The 17,725-nt window shown below is 38.2% G+C and overlaps 1 protein-coding gene across 1 annotated transcript; it reads left to right on the forward strand.

Moving 5' to 3' along the window:
• Window positions 1–329: 329 nt before the first annotated feature.
• Window positions 330–3,832, forward strand: LOC129235609 (CLIP domain-containing serine protease B8). The gene is made up of 4 exons (XM_054869540.1): window positions 330–1,173; window positions 1,244–1,340; window positions 2,941–3,239; window positions 3,319–3,832. Exons 1-4 carry the CDS (start codon window positions 609–611, stop codon window positions 3,648–3,650), a joined length of 1,293 nt encoding a protein of 430 aa, XP_054725515.1. The 5' UTR covers window positions 330–608; the 3' UTR covers window positions 3,651–3,832.
• Window positions 3,833–17,725: the final 13,893 nt, after the last annotated feature.

The raw sequence follows: 17,725 nt of genomic DNA on the forward strand, positions 1-17,725 counted from the left end.
GGTAAACATAAAGTGTAAATGACCGCAAACAAGTAACGGTTGGTACTGGTGTTGTATTAAGTCATTTGATACGGCGCTCATTTGGTTGTGTTTATGTTTTCTGCGACTTTTAAGGACACTGTGTATGAGTTGTTCAAAATTCAACGAAGCCGCTGACATCACTTAAGCGTCTCGGCTAGCTTTAAGAGCGGTCGCGGTGTGTAGACGCTGTTGGCAAACAAACAACAACAAGCTCTGTCGACGCGTATCTCATGAACTTTTTCCATTCACTCTCACTTGCGCTGCGTCGCACATAATTCAAGCTCACAGCTGAGCGGTACGCCAAGCAGGTGTGATCGTGCCCGTGCATTGAGCGGATAATTGAAACGTTTTATGAAATCGGTGGTACATTTCAGCTATTGCCGTGTGCTACTTCAATTCAAGTCGTGCGACTCACGTTTCGCCCGCGCCAGTGCCGCTTTGGAGGCGACAGTCCAGTGGTCGTGGTGCAAAGCATTCAAATTTACTAAAGTTGCGCTCCGCGTTATCGATATAATAATAACGTCGCTGTGTCTGCGTGTGTGTGTGACATTTTCGAGATTCCGAACTTTTGAAATCATCATTCGACAATGCACTTCAGTTGTTTCGTTGTCACTTTGGCGCTATCAGTCTCGTGTGGTGCGCGTGCAAACACAGATGTCAGACTGCATTTGCTTCCACAAGACAAAAACGACAGCAGTCACTCTGAGACTTCAACCACTCTAGTCCACTGTGAGATCCCCAATGAGGAGAAATTCGGCATTTGCGTGCAGGTGGGCAGTTGTTCTGCCTATTTACAGGCGCGCAACGTGACTAACATATCCGCGGAGAAAGTGAACTTCCTGAAAAAGGTGCAGTACTCGTGCAAAGATATCGACGGTGACGTGCTTGAGCCTATGGTTTGCTGCCCTGCAAACGGACAGGATTACTTATACCCCTCGTTGAAGTTTTCGAAATTCGAGTATCGCCGCTTTCAAAATGTCACAGCGCAATTCAAACGTAAGAAATTAAAACGGCGCATACAGACGGTGGAGCCGGCGCAGAGATTCAGTTTACGCAACGAATGTGGCAAGCAGGTGACGAATCGCATTTATGGCGGCGAAATCGCCGAGCTGGATGAGTTCCCTTGGCTGGCGCTCCTGGTGTACCAGTCAAGTATGATTCACTAACACATAAGTGTTGTTGGTCAAGGTGTTAAATTTTGTGTGCTTCGTTTCGTTCGCAGATGATTTTGGCTGCAGTGGAGCGTTGATAGATGATCGTCACGTTCTGACGGCGGCACATTGTGTGCGGGGCGACGGTGTGCGCGAAAAACGAGGATTGTAAGTGGATAACGCTTTATGATAAATTAGTGAAATGAAAAGTGAACTAGTCAGGTCTCCTAAACGAAATCAACAATCGGAAAGTGATTTGTGGAAAGCAACTCAAAATAATTTTGAATTTCTGAGTTTGTAATTCTAAATGAAGAAAAAAGATGTGAATGTTTTCCGCTTGATGTCTTTAATGACGCATATCTTGCTATGTATTCCATACGGCAATTCGAAGGTGGCTTTAGGCATCAAAAAGGTTCAGGGCAGTTTTGTGTTTGAGGAAGTCAGTTATGTGTTGTTACAGTATTCCAAAATGGAAAGAAAAAAGCGAAAACTCAAAACATTATTTAGTACCACTACGACTAAAGTGAAGGGCAGCGCAGTTGGCCAAAAAATGTGTACTGGTCCCAATAATAAGCGGTGATTCCAACGGTTCTATTCTGGTTTGGATTTGCATGCAAGCAGTTAACTCCTGCCAAAGGCTTTTTTCTCGGATTTCAATACCAAACTTTGAACAAGAACTCTTTGAGAGAATAAAACATAATTTTTGCAAGGTGCCAATACGAGGGCCGTTTGAAAAGTCAGTGCAAAAATAAGAAATACTTGCTTGTTTGGGATAAACCTTTTTTTATTTTTCGAGGTAGTTTTCTTCGAGGCTTATACACTTCATCCAGCGCTGTTCCAGTTTGTTGATGTCTTCCAAAGAAAAAAGGAATTTGTGCAAGTTTGAAAAATAGCCTTTCGTTTCTGCAATCAACTGCTCGTTTGAAAAAAATCTTTTTCCCTCCAGCCATTTCTTCGAATTGGCGAACCAATAGCAGTCCAAGCGACCCAAAAGAACAAAGTCTGTAGAATATGGGAGATGTGAAACGAGCTCGGGCCCTATTTCCATTAAATTTGCAACCACAGCTGCTGAGCCGGTAACTGGTGAGTTGTCGTGGTGGAAAAGGAAAAGCACTCGACTTTCTCGATTCAAACAAATGACAAACACAAAGACCGAACTATACCGCTCTGGCTGAAACTTTTGTGCGTTGAGTCCGAGAGCTGCTACTAACTAAACATAACTTCGATACGCGTCAGTAGTGCCGTCGCTCTAACTTTGCATGGACTTTTCAAACGACCCTCGTACACAGGAATTTTTTATTGAATACTTATTTGGCAAAAATATTATAAAACCCATCGCGATCATGTAAATTTTGTGTGCCTGTCCGTCAGTGCACTCCATTAAAACCTGGCATATCTCAGTGCATCTGGAAACTTCCTTCCTTACAGAGTAAAGCTGGTATTAAAGCTGCACTCCACTCACTTTTTTTCGGTAATTTGCCGAAGTGCTACATATGCAATGTTTTAGTTATTAATGAAGGAAATCTGCCATACTAAGTTGAGATATTTTTAAAATCCCCAAAACATAGATATGGACCACATTTCAGTAGCTAAGAAGGAAACACTAGTGAACGTTAGCATGTGACGGGGTTGGGGTACTCTTTAACATTATGCGATATTTTAAGGTGATTTTCAGTTGTAAATATGCGCCAAGTATGTACAGTTCGATCCCGTCCGTGCTACAACCTACCTTCGTTACTTACTGTCTAATAATAACCTTTCTGTTTAGGAAATTCATTCGCTTAGGAGAATTTAACGTCAAAACCGAACCAGACTGCATCGAGGAGCAGGATTACCTCAACTGCGCGGACGCTGCATTGGATATTGGCATTGATGAAATATTCGTGCATCCCGAATATAATGAGAATTCCTTCAGCAAATTCAATGACATCGCCATAGTACGACTGAGACGGGCAGTGTCCTTTACCCACTTCATAATGCCCATTTGCCTGCCAAGTGAAACTGATGAAAGTCCTTTTAAGGATGGTGAAATGTTTTCTGTGTCCGGTTGGGGACGCACTGATTTATGTAAGTGTAGGCTAACTTTCGCTAATCTCTAATTGACATTTGGTTATAATCCAATCTCTCTCCATCCTTCCACATGTAGTCAACAAGTACTTCCGCAACATTCACAGCCCTATTAAGCTCAAGCTAAGAATCCCTTATGTGGAGCGTGATAACTGTACCAGTATCTTGTCCATGTTTGGCATCGAATTGGGTCCGAAGCAGATATGTGCCGGTGGTGAATTCGCTAAGGACACATGTGCCGGCGACAGTGGGGCCCCACTCATGTACTTCGATCGTAAATTCTCGCGTTGGATTGTCTATGGGGTCGTGAGCTTTGGATTCACGCGTTGTGGAATGGCTGGCCACCCGGCCGTATATACAGATGTCTCCACATACCTCGATTGGATTCACAGCATAGTGACTGCGAAATGAAGTATTTGTTAGTAAAAAAAAAAACAAAAACAAACTAGGAAATTATAATTGTACTTATCGAACTCAATTCACATTCGTACGTTGCTTTCGAATAGAAATTTATTTATTGCTATTCTAGATTTGATAAAGAAGTGATGTTATTCAGGTGGAAAGAAACGAAAAAAATATATTTCTATGGAATTAGATGTGTTAATATTTATACAAGAAAAAATACAGAAGTCTTTTATTTATCGCGCAAACATGTCGGCACACATACTGGCACATAAACACATACATATATAGACATCTGTACATACAAACCCACGTAGGTGCCTACTCGTGTCTTTGACGCTCCAAATGTAATAACTCTGCTTGTAAAATATCATTTTTTAGTATTTACAGGGTGGGCCATGTAAAATTTGCTTTTTGAATCGGCTATAAAAAAAAACTAATCAATATTTTTTCAAACTATTTTTTTTTTGAAGATTGAACATTTTCATTTATGAATGAAAAGTAATATCGTTCAAATGACTGCCACGACTGGCTTTACAGTAGGCCATTCGATAAACCCAATTTTTAAGCACATTTTCGATTGTTTGGGCCCCAATTTCATGAATGGCAATTTCGATTTCGTGTTTTAAAGCATCAATCGTCTCTGGTTGGTTCGCATAGCATTTGTCCTTAACGGCTCCCCACAAAAAATAGTCCAACGGGCTTAAATCACAGCTCCGAGGCGGCCAATTGACATCGGAATTTCGGCTGATAATTCGGTTTTCAAAGACGGTAGCCAAAAGTTCGAGTGTAACTTTGGCAGTGTGACAAGTTGCACCGTCCTGTTGAAACCAAATGTCGTCCATGTCATCCTCTTCAATTTTTGGAAACAACTCGTTGAGCATGTCACGGTAACGCTCGCCATTTACTGTAACCGCGGCTCCTCGCTCATTTTCGAAAAAAATGGCCCGATGATGCCGCCAGACCAAACACTGCACCAAACAGTGACTCGTTGTGGATGCATTTGCTTCTCTACAGTAACGTGTGGATTTTCTGAGCCCCAAATCCGACAATTTTGCTTATTGACGTAGCCACCGATGTGAAAATCAGCTTCATCAGAAAAGAAGAAGGAGACTCACCACTTTGGAAATAGGTTTTCAATATTTCCCAATTTTGTTCAAGCGTATAGCCTTCCATTTCATAAATCTCAAACCTTTAAGTAAATTATGAACACATTTGACATGCCATTCGTGTTACCCTTCCCAAAAAAATAGGTGGTTCAAAAAGCAAACGCTATACGGCCCACCCTATAGAACTAAATGAATGCTTGATAACGAAACACCAGCAGCAGTCGTATTTAACGACGAACGGCGAACTCCTATTGCCACTGAAATATGTTAGGTAAATGAGTCGAGGAGAGAAAAAACTCTGTTACGACACAGCTAATTAAACAATTAGGAACACACACACATACGCACATATATGAATAAGTGTTTCGTGCAGTAGCTAAAATATATTGCTTTTCCGCATTCAAAGTTTAGTCTATTACGAATAATCTCCCACTCCACAAATATGAAATTTCAAGTGCAAGTTTGAGGTTTTTCAATAATAAGACTGGCAGCGTACAGCGGCCATCTTGGTTAAGCTACAGCTCCAAATTTGGCGGGAATACTCATCTACTCTCAGTATTTATTCATGGAACGCTCATGGAATGCATGACTGAGACGCTAAAATCGTGAAATTTGTTTTTGGAAGAAAGTCATCTTCAAGGATGAGCTTCATTTTTGGTTAAGTGGCTTCGTAGACAAGCAAAATTACCTGATTTGTAAGCTTCGTCAGTTGCTCATACTCTCTTAAACTCGCTATTTCGGATAGGGTTTAAGATATAATTAAAAAGTTGCCCACTGGGTGCACTATCTACAGCTGATCCGCAGCAGCTATTCGCTCGACTTTATATTCCAACCGAAACGCCATCAAATATGGATTTTGAAAATAAAACGCAATTGTGGCAAAATCAAATAAACTGTTTGCTTAACTAAATTTGAAATTTCAAACGCTCTTAATGAAAAACATTTTACATACATATCTATATATATATTCATATACCAATAGAACGTGAAAACTTTCTCTGAAATAAATACCAACGTCGGTGGCTGATGATTATTATTTTGAAACGTGCCAACTTTGTTTGGAATTCATAGTAATTAACCGTTCATTGAAAAAATTAAAAAAAAAATTATTTATATATTATATTCTGAAAATAATTGGAGCCTTGTGCCTTGTCCATTATTAATGCTAATATGGTTCAGGTTGAGGCGTAGAAAACTGCACACTTTTATGCTGTTTTATGAGTAGATTTCGGATATTTGCCATTGGCTGCGAAGAGCGTTCCCACGACAGTTGGTTCTACGTTATCGGAACGACCCGGATTTATGTCAACAACAGAGAACGACTGAACTTCGGCTTCGGTCATGTTCGGCCACAAAAGTTTCGGTTTGCTTCGGCGAAAAAACCTAACTTAGAGCGAACATTTCTTAATTTAAAATTTTTTGGAAAAAATGCATAACAACTTCTCGCACAAATGGAGGGACCTACAGTTTCAAGCCGACTCCGAACGGCAGATATTTTTATGAGGAGCTTTTTCATGGCAGAAATACACTCGGAGGTTTGCCATTGCCTGCCGAGGGGCGACTGCTATTAGAAAAAAACATTTCTTAATTTTTGATCTTTCACCGAGATTCGAACCGACGTTCTCTCTTTGAATTCCGAATGGTAGTCACGCACCAACCCATTCGGCCACGGCGGCCGCTTTTTATTACTATATAAAATTATTCAGCCATGAGTTGTGAAAAAATTGTTTGTCAAAGCCCGTACATGGTTGCATTTCCTTCGTATTAAATCCATGGTGACTTATAACTAAATACTTAACCTAAGTAGTCTTAGGCAGTCTTAGGTCTAAGGGACTGAAAAATGTGTCCGCTTATGAGAAAAGTGTAAAAAAGTGAATAATATGTTATGAGGGATTGTCCATTCGAAAGAAAAATATTTAAACAGATTCTTAAGTATTTGTAAAATATACTGAAATAAGGGTCCGCTTAATAGAGGTGTCCGTTAGGAGAGAGTACACTGTATTCAAAATTACTTAAAATTCTAACAAATAACAAATAATTGCTGACAAATGTCTGAATCTCCCTTAAATCACCCTATATTACCTTTTTATGACACACGTTCGTACTAAAATAAAGTAAAAATAAAAAATTCCTGTCTGTTCTAAGGGGTTGGTGTTGCATCACATGAACGAAATGCGAGTATGCGAGTTCGCCAATAAAAAACTTGTGTACATGTGCATGCTGATCATTTTTTATAATATCGGGTGTTTTTTAAGAGCTTGAGAACTTGAAATGATAATAAAAAACAGAAATATTGGTGGGATGAATTTTTATATTTTTTATTGTAATCTGGTCGATTATTTCATGGCATTTATTTCATTAATATAATATACGGCATTCTATCAGTCTAATTTATGACTGCTTTTTCTAATAAATCTTAAAGTAAGTTTCCACAATTTGGAGGCGGACGCCAGAACTTACCGAACCTTGGTGAACAAAAAAGCCAAGCAAAGTTTGTCAAACTCTGTTGTCAAACCAAATAGTTACCCAATATTATACTTTTGTGTGTGATGATCTGGTTTTAAAAACCCCACATTTGGCCTTGAAGCCCGAATAACATAATTTTTGCGCAAATCGATGTTTAGTGTGGAATGTCACTTTGAAAACGAGCCTGGACTCTATTGTTTAATCGATAATTTACAAGATATCGATCACTACAGCCATCTATCGAGAAAAGAATGAAATTCTTTTTCCCCAAACTAATATTTTGGTAAAAATATCTAAATCATATTAAAATTTCAGCAAGCTGACCCATTCAAAATATGGAAATTGTACATTCCCTACCCCCAAGCATAATTTCTTAAAAACGGAAAGTTGGACAGAGAAAAAAGTCAAAGTGCTCGGTGTGCGGATATCCTTCACATGCTTATGCCTCTGTAGCCTTTGTATTCCATTTTCAGTAGTAAATATTTTTTTTAAAACTGTTGTATATTTTTATTATTTAAGTCAAGTAATTTAAGGATTATATTTTATAACAAATATATGTGTATATGTATATGCATTACATTTTTTTGAATTACATTAATTTTTGCCCAAACTGCATTCTTTTATAACTCTGATCAAGCATACAAACGTATGTTTATCCAGCCCGATTCCCATAGGATATTTCAAGCAAAACCTAAGGAATTTACCTTTCCTTTTTCATTGGCTTTATATCCCTGAGCTCATCCAGGATTCTTGTAGAGTACAGTGTATACGAGATTTAGTCTACCCGGGCTCTTTATAGAAAACCAAATATTTTTCACGGAATGCCAAAACCATAATTGAATATTCCTAGGGGGCATTACTAAAATTTGCAATGGCACGGAAAGTTATGCAGTCAGTCAGCTGTTTTACCATTTTGCGAATTTTTTCTTCTTGTTGTTGTGCGAATTACAAACGGCATACAAATGATAAACTTGATCCACATTCACACAACTGACGTCATGGATTGCCACACTTTGCACAAATTGAATAAACACACGAACTCAAGCAAATTACCCACATAACAATAAATGAAAAAACAAAAAACCAAAAACAAAACAAAAGCAAACAATTTATTACAACAATTTAGTAGCAATAACAACGAACAATACACACACTCGAACTCACATTCGCAGTTGGCTGTGCCGAAGTGGCATTGTGCAAGCCAGCATTTCTTTGTCAACAGTCAACAGCCGCTCGAAAATACGCTCGGCTAGCAACTTGCGAATGATGCAATGAAATCTACCGGCCAAACGACTGACGATCGGTTGCCGAGTGCTGACTGTCACAAGCAAACAAACGATTGTTCATTTTGTATTTGTATGTACATTTTAACGGTACTGCAGACAATGAGCAGCCGATTGCTCGCCCACGCGTCACTTCTTTCCCGGTGCTTAAGCAACGGCTGATTTCCATTTGCCAGCCGTTCATAGCTGGTAACTACGCCGCATCAGCCAAGTGCTCTAATGTGGCCTTTGAATTCGGTGCTGAAAGTGACACCAGACATAAATGAATTAATGTGATGGTATTGTCTAAGTCGAGCTTACTTTTGCAAAGGGTGTTTGTTGTGCGCCGCCCACATAAAACAAACCATTTCGTTCAACCAACCAAAACTAGCGCTCGATTAACAAAATTAAAACACAAAGAGAGTCTTTTTAGGGCTAAAAACTGCGCTTGAAAGCGAAGGTGTTAATTTTAATGGTAATTCTTTCTTTCATTTATTTATTGCTTGCTCACTTAATTTAGTTGATCTTAAAACCTCAATTTGCGTGGCAAAAAAAGAGCTTTCGCAGCTCCGCAAGCAAAAAGTGAAAGTGTAAATTTGTCTGAACTTGAGTTTTTATTATCTACATAAATATGAATAAGTACATACATACATACCGCAAGCTTTCTTCAAAAGGGGCACAACACAAAATTTCTAAATTTTCAGCTAATAAATGCGTGAGTGAAAACAGCAAAATGGGATTCAAATGGTGGATTGGCCTGATGCCAACACAGCTGTGCAGCCATTGCGTATTATACATATTATCAGATCATAAAATGCAGTTCATTAAAATCGAATTGGTTTGAATTAGTATCCAAGTTAAGGCGATCAAACTTGCATTAGCGAGTTGGACCCCATTTTTCGTTACAAATGCCACTGTCGTGCGTTGTGTTGTGTTGTGATACTCAAAGCGCGTTATTTGTTAATTTATAAAATTTATCTAAATGCCCATAAATGCATAAAGACAAACGGCCTTGTTATTTAAGAATACGTTGCATATACAATCAACCTCAAAAGGAAGTGTCGGCCATATATTGACAAGATTTGATTGTTTATTGACGTGATAACGTCTTATAATTCGATGAAGCCGGCTGCACGCACCAAAAGATGCGTCGTTATCTTGGTCATAAGTCGTTATCTAGCTCATGCGTCCTTATCTTGCTGATACGTCGTTACCTTGCTTAAACTGCAAGCGATAGAGCGGAACGAACGACAAAGAGGCACAATCGGCCCCCGCGTTCGGCAACGTTCGACATCTGGCTCTCTCCTACTTGAGTGAGCATAAATATGTATGTATATTCGCATATGTATGTGTATAAATTCACATATTTGTATTTTCATATGCCTTCTTCCTGTGTGCATGGTAATGAACCATTTCTCTGTTGAGAATAGGACGATGATAGGAAAAGTAGGAAATGAAAGGGAGTGTTTCGAGTGTAATGTGTCTTGAAAAAGTCAAATCGATGATGGTGCCTCTTAGTGTTGTTGACTTATTAACGTCTGATGCACAATCGAAATTGAACATATTTTTCATGAATTTGATAAATGTTTTGTAATTTTTCATGTTTGTGTAAATGTAAGTTGACGTATTCCATTGCGATTCCATTTACCTCCTTCTCTATATCCATACAAAATATCTATCAAACAAATATAATAAAATTTTCGTTTGAAAACTGCCACCATTCCATCAGTATTTTCTTATGACTTTGTCAAGTTAAACTATCGTCAGTAAGCCGACTTTACAGACAACCTCTTTTTTTATTTACTTTTCAACTTCAATTTTTCTTTTTCTTGATTGGCGCTTACGCGACTTTGACCAATCGACTTTGAACATAGCGCGCCAGTCCTTTCTTTCTCGTGCTAACCGGCACCAGTTGGACACACCAAATGAAGCCAAGTCCTTCTCCACCAGATCCTTCCAACGCAGAGGAGGTCTTCCTCTTCCTCTACTACCACCAGATGGTACCGCATCGAATACTTTCAGAGCCGGAGCGTCTGTATCCATGAACGTAGCCGCTGGATCTTTATACGCTGCGCTATGTCAATGTTTCGTAAAGCTCATACAGCTCATTGTTCCATCGCCTCCGATATTCGCCGTTGCCAACGTGCAAAGGTCCAAAAATCTTACGGAGAATCTTTCTCTTAAACACTCCAAGCGTCGCTTCATCAGATGTTGTAATCGTCCAAGCTTCTGCGCCTTACGTTAGGATGGGCCTGATGAGAGCCTTGTAGAGTGTTAGTTTTGTTAGTCCAAAGTAGCACTTTTTGGCAAGAGAGATTCTGCGTTGAATTTCAAGGCTGACATTGTTATCGGTGTTAATGCTGGTTCCTAAATAAACGAAGTATTTTACAATCTCGAAATTATAACTGTCAAGAGTGAAATGGGTGCCGATACGCGGCGCACTCGCCCGTTTGTTTGAAGAGAGGAGGTACTTCGTTTTGTCCTCGTTCACCACCGCGAATGGGTCTCGCTTTACCTCTTTATCCATTTTGGAGAAGGCAGAACTAACAGCGCGGTTATTAAGGCCGATGATGCCAATATCATCGGCATACGCCAGCAATTGTACGCTTTTATAAAAAATTGTGCCTGCGCGATTAAGTTCTGCGGTTCGCACGATCCTCTCCAACATCAGGTTAAAGAAGTCACACGACAGCGAGTCACTCTGTCTGAAACCTCGTTTGGTATCGAACGGCTCGGAGAGGTCCTTCCCAATTCTGATATATATCTATGAATTTGGCGCTTACACCCTTTTTGGTGTTTGATCGAGCTCCTCCTCCAATTTGTGGTGTGCATCTTTATGTTGGTCCACAAATAGAGTCACCTACAGTTATAAGCCGACTCCAAATAATTAATTTCAATTATTCTTTTATAAAAACACAGTTCCTACTATAACAAAAACCAAATAAGGCAAAGTTTCAAACTTTGTACAAAATTTGTAAGAGTTTGGTAAATTTTTATTAAAATTTTACACTTTTTCCTCAGAATTTCTGAAAAAAATTCAAGTAATTTATAAATCAAAATGGCAAACTTTTTACTCAGAATTTTTATAAAAATTCCGGGCATGCAGTTTTATAGCTCATAAAATTTGATTTTTGAGATTTTTTTAGGTCCCGGCCTTGTGCAATTTCTCCATTTAACGCCCACTACACATTTTTTTTATATCAAAGAAATTACCCAACACCTTCGGCAGAAAAAATTGTCACAAATGAAACGATTTTTAACTTTATTGTACCATAAAATTGTGCACCCGAAATTTTTCTAAAAATTCTGTGTAAAATGTTTGAAATATTGATGGAAATTTTCCGAATTTTTACAACTTTGCTTTTTATGGTTTTTGTTTTAGTATGAACTGTGTTTTCATAAAATAATAACTGAAACTACAAAATAAATAAATAATTAGTCAATATGTGGTGTACACTCTCCTTTGTCGCTGGCAGAAAGTACATTTTATTCGATTTTAATATTGAGAAATATTGAGTTGTGTCTCTTTGAAGTTGTGCGATATGGAGGCTTGAATGAGCAGCTGTCAAAAACCATACCAATTAAATCGGTTGACATTTTTATGTCCATCAGATGTAATTATTCCTCTATTTCACAATTCCAATTCGCCATGCAAAAACAAATATCGCCACAAATGTAAGTATGTATGTATGTGAGCGTATAGCGCCATAAACTATATGCAGATTTTTGTTGCTTATCTCTTCGATTTCGCTCCAGATCCATGCACCCAAGAGGATTCGTTAACTCAGACGATGGTCAAAAGCACAGCTGCAGACAAGTCAAGCGTCACTGACTTTTTAGTCATTTTGGCAACACGTTTGCGCCGTTTACGTTTATAGGTAATTGCGATTCGTCACACCTCGCCGCGTCTCAGTTAAGTTTTTACGTGTGCGCATGGTGTCGTGTTGTTAATATTATTAGCATATCTAACTATGACTGTTGTTATTGCTTTGATATTTCTTATTTGTAGTTTCATTTAGTGACTTATTTTATTTTTTACATCATTTTCTGGTAACCTTGAACCACATCCGAAATTTGGGTGTTTGCTTTTAATAGGAATTCATATCGATAGGAGTAAAATAAAACAAATATGTTTATACATACGTATTCACATACATACATGTGTATATACTCGTACACATCTTACAAATATTTTTAAGTTGCTAAAAAACACAATATAAACTTTTAGTTCAAAACACATTTTATTTATTTGTTTCTTCAATGCATTCTTAAATTACCAAAACAAAAAAAAAGTGCGTGTGGCGTAGTGCACATAACAGAAATGAAACTATCAAGGCAGACAAAGAAAGAGGGAGAGACCCGAGAGAGAATGAGAGAAAGAATATATATCTAAATAAATTCACAACGTTTGCAGAGATTACAAATAGACAAAATTTACAAAAAACGGAGAAGGGTTGACCGATGTGGGTAAATGCTGGACAAAAACCGTGGCAACAACGCATAGTACTCCGAGCGTTTATCACCCGCACAAATACAGCGATTCCAGGACCACAGCAACCGCACAAATTACCACAAGGCAAGACCAATAAATCCGACGCCGGAAAGGATAGCACTTTATAGTAGGCACAAGCACTAGCCAGGAAACGGAAATAACTGCCAAAAAGTAGGCATCAAAAAACAAAACTTTTTTCTCTCTCGCGGAACGAAAACGCCCAAATCGTTGCACGAGCTTGAAATTTTACTCTCCGTTCTCGCTCGTCCATCGACGCCGCAGAAGTTTCACTTCAAAAACAAATAACGACATTTTTCATTTCATTTGTTACATAACGGTAAGTAATAGCAGCGACATATAAACACCGAAATTAAAAAGTGTGCGTTCACTTTATTTCTTTCAATAATACTGTTATCTTATTAGGAATTTTTCGCGCCTTTGCTCACTTTCCATTCTTTGGTATTATAATTAACTGGTTGTCGAACTCAGTTGCATTATTAGAATCGATAGCAATTCGAAAGCATAGAAACCAAAGGCAGATAAATTAGTGTATCGGAAGGAAAACTAATTATAAAATTGTGGAAACATAGAAATATTCTGAAAAATTTGGATAAACTATTGGGAGAACGTTCTCCTCTGCTCATCGCGTAGTAAACAATTACAATCACTTGTGAACAGACGAGAGTACATTCGATTCCCTAATAATTATGAGTATATAAATAAGTCTTGTTTTGGAAACAAGTATTTTTTTTATATCGATGTAAATTTCTAAGATAATAGATGGACAAATTGAACAAGAAAAGTCACAGGAGGTCAGATCTGGGGAATACGGTGGGCGTTTCTGGCGGATTGCTTCGCGCAAATTACGCACAACTTGCAGGTGATGCTTTCCATTTCAATTCAACCGGGCTATTCGGGTCATGTTCTTCGTTTTCGATGTAACTGAAATATGTTGCTCTCTGGTCAAAATAATGAGACACGTATTTTTTTGTTCGCCCGAAAAAATTTTTTTTCAAGAGTTATCGGCAATTTTGTTTTTCGGCTCAAACTCGATTTTTTTTAATTATATAAGAAAATTTTTTTTTAAATGCCCATAACTTAGTCAAAAATGAACCGATTTTAAAAATTCTGGGTTCAAAATGATCGTAATTACTTACACGAGCGACTTCATGTAGAAACAATTGCAAAAAAGTAGTTGAAAATTTTTTATTTAGCAAAAAAGAAAAAAAATTGAAATTTTTTCGAAATTCAATATTTCAAAAAGTGTATTTTTTTTTTGTTTATAACTTTTTCCAAATCAAAAGGACATCTCAAACTTTAATTGAGCTGAATGCCTAGTAGCTAAAATGCGTTGTTTTTGAGTAATGAATTTTTGAGTAAAAAACCTGTTTCGCACTTTTTGTTTTTTGGAAAATAAAAAAATTTCAACTACTTTTTTGCAATTGTTTCTACATGAAATCGCTCGTGCAAGTAATGACGATCATTTTGAACCCAGAATTATTAAAATCGGTTCATTTTTGACTAAGTTATGGGCATTTAAAAAAAAAAAAATTTCTTATATAATTAAAAAAAATCGAGTTTGAGCCGAAAAACAAAATTGCCGATAACTCTTGAAAAAAAATTTTTTCGGGCGAACAAAAAAATACGTGTCTCATTATTTTGACCAGAGAACAACATATTTCAGTTACATCGAAATCGAAGAACATGACCCGAATAGCCCGGTTGAATTGAAATGGAAAGCATCAGGTAATATTCTTTATTGACCGTTTTACCTCATTATGCACAACGCCCTGCAATCGAAGAAAACGGTAAGCAAAACTTTTACATTCGACCGAACTTGGCGCGCTTTTTTCGGTTTTGGTTCGTGCGGCAGCTTCCATTGAGATGATTGAGCTTTGATTTCCACGCCATAGCCATAAACCCACGATTCGTCACCAGTTATGACCCTCTGGAGCAAATTCGGGACGTCGCGGACTAAGTCCAACATCTCATTAGCAATGTTCATGCGATGCTGCTTTTGGTCGAAATTGAGCAGTTCTGGTACGAATTTTGCGGCGACCCGTCTCATGCCCAAATCATTGAAAAAAAATCGAATGTCACGAGCCAATCGATATGTCTAGGTCTTCAGTAACTTCTCTAAAGGTGATTCAACGACCAACCCCATTTTCTTCACTTCATCAATTTTTTCGTCTGTTGTTGAAGTGATCGGGCGTCTGGCACACCGGCACGCTTTTCGTCGTTCACATCTTCTCTACGTTCTGAGAACATTTTGTACCACCGATAAACGTTGCTTTGATCCAAAGTAGCTTCTCCGTATGACACAGTCAGCATTCGGAATGCATCCGCGCACTTAATTTCGTTTTTCACACAAAACTTGATACAGGTTCATCCATCTTTTGGAAGAGGTAAAAATCGAAGACGAGCCGAAACACGTGCAAGCAAAGCAGCTGTCAACAATTAACTGAACATTCAAATTGGCCGAACTCGTCGGCATGAGTGAGAGACATGAGTACAAAAATATCGCCACAAAAAAATCGAAATACGAATATACGTAACCTGCGAAAGTTCAAAATTCGCGATACTTTTTGAGCAAAACCTCGTAAGTTAGAATTTATTGAATCCACAATGCATTTTATTCTCGTTTTTAAAAAGCAATCTGAAAGGAAGTGCCGAAATTCTTGGTCCTAATTGCAATCATTACCAACGTACGTTTTGTCCAAAGTGTTTATAGTAAAACTTTTGTGATATCCGAAGAAGCATTATCAGCAGGAACACTTTTAAATAATTTGTACAGCCGGGATAAAAAAAATAGTGGTATCATATTGCAGTTCTTTCTTTCTTATTTCGAGTCCTGATTTCTAAATTAGAGATAAATTTGTACACATTCAAAATTAGAATTAGCTTGTAGCCCGTCCAACTCAGTAGTGGCGCCGCTTCTTCAACTTCTATGTATTTTGAAGTAGATATTGCGTTACTTTCGCTAGACACTACTAAAATTTGAATAGGGTGGGAACACTTTTTATTTGTAAGAGATTTTTTCGTAGGACCGGTCACTCTAATGTATGTGCATACGGGCACGTGTGCCGCTCAAGAGCCACGCAGAAGACTCATCTACTAATAAATATATAGAAATGTCTTTTACAGGCGCGTTTTATACATATATGTGGAACAAAATCTATTTAGAAAAGTTTATGGCTTAGCAAATTTACAAACCATTAACTAATTGTATTTGTATTCATTCAATTTTATTACAGTGCGGATATGACTTTCCAAGTTTCGCTCTTTAACCTTATTTTATAGCGCAATAGTAGGAGAGAAGTAAATGCTCACATTATTTGCTATACATTAACCATTTCACTTTTATCTGAGTGATATTATTTAACTTCAACCCCGCAAATACAGCGCTACCTGCCTTAACCTCTGGGGCAACTATTCTGGCTGAATTTCAAAGAGATGCCTGCGGGAAATCCTCTGCTAGTGAGAGTCAGGCGCAAATTATAGTGTGGCAGTTTTTTCAAATATTCTATTTTTTTATTTTTTTTTTTTCATTCATTTGTTCATTTTCGTTTCGAATCAAATAAAATTAGATGTTTGTTTCTGCTAAAATTTTACAGGATTGCATTTTTCAGTTCTTCTTTTATCACGTTTAATAGTTCTGTGTCTAGAGTTTCTTACGGCATCGCTCGCGGGTTATCACATATTTCAATATTTGTTTTCGCTTTGAGTATATTAGGTCATAAATAAATAAATATAGTTTTGTTAAGTTTTTCAGAAGTTGGGAGTTGACGAAGCATTTGTTGGAAATCCTAGTCTGTTAGCTATAATTAGAGATAAATATAACCTTCGTAGAATCTACACCAAGGGGGATATAGGGTTTTAGGAAAAAAGGACCTAAAATTACAATATCCCCCTGCCTCCGAAATCAAGCATTTCATCCTTACGGTCCCATATGATTATTTGTTCCTATCGCCATCCTCTATCTTCCCACGTACACGCCCTCACATCCTGTTTTTGATTCTTTTGAATTTCATCCGGCACCGGTCAAAAAATGAGTTGCATGCTGCACGAATGTGATCTTGAGGTATTTTGGCCCATTCTCGTATGATCGCTTTTTTCAGCGTATCCATACTGGCATATTTTTTAGTTCTCACCTTACTCTCCAAAATGGACCAGATGGAATAGTCCATCGGATTTGCGTCTGGAGAATTTGAAAGCCCTTGTCTAGACGAAATAAAGTGTGGAACATGATTTTTTAACCAATCTTGGTACACACGACCTTTATGAGACGGTGCCGAGTCCTGTTGGAACTTCCATGGTCCCCGACCGAAATGTTTGCGTGTCCACGGCTCTAAAGCAGCTTCTAAAACATTTTCCCGATAATAAGTCGCATTCACTTTGACACCAGGCTCGATAAAAACGATTGGAGAGCGTCCATCAGCGGTCACTGCGGCCACAACCATTACTTGCGCTAGGAAATTGCTTCGAGTGGCCATACGTAGGCTCAAATTCTCGTATGAGCGTTCGGTCAAGTAAACACGATCGTTTTGAGTGTTTATGAACTGCTCAATTCGCAAATTTTTTTCATCAGAAAACTCAATGTTAGGAAATTCGCCCCGTTCGTGCAAGAGTAACAACTCCGTTGCTCTTTCGCACCGAACTTTTTTTTGGGTGGGGTGAAAGATCGTGTGCTTTTTGGAACTTGTAAGCCTGGACCGTGAGCTCATTTTTCAATATGCGTCGAATGCTTTTCAGTTC

Source organism: Anastrepha obliqua, chromosome 1, assembly GCF_027943255.1.
Source record: "Anastrepha obliqua isolate idAnaObli1 chromosome 1, idAnaObli1_1.0, whole genome shotgun sequence".
Lineage (NCBI taxonomy): Eukaryota > Metazoa > Arthropoda > Insecta > Diptera > Tephritidae > Anastrepha > Anastrepha obliqua.

Bases quoted from the DNA above. Each gene is read 5' to 3' on its own strand.
- LOC129235609 (XM_054869540.1), top strand. From the start codon at position 609: ATGCACTTCAGTTGTTTCGTTGTCACTTTGGCGCTATCAGTCTCGTGT. The intron at 1,341-2,940 runs GTAAGTGGATAA...CTTTCTGTTTAG, and splicing joins GTGCGCGAAAAACGAGGATT to GAAATTCATTCGCTTAGGAG. The intron at 3,240-3,318 runs GTAAGTGTAGGC...TTCCACATGTAG, and splicing joins TTGGGGACGCACTGATTTAT to TCAACAAGTACTTCCGCAAC.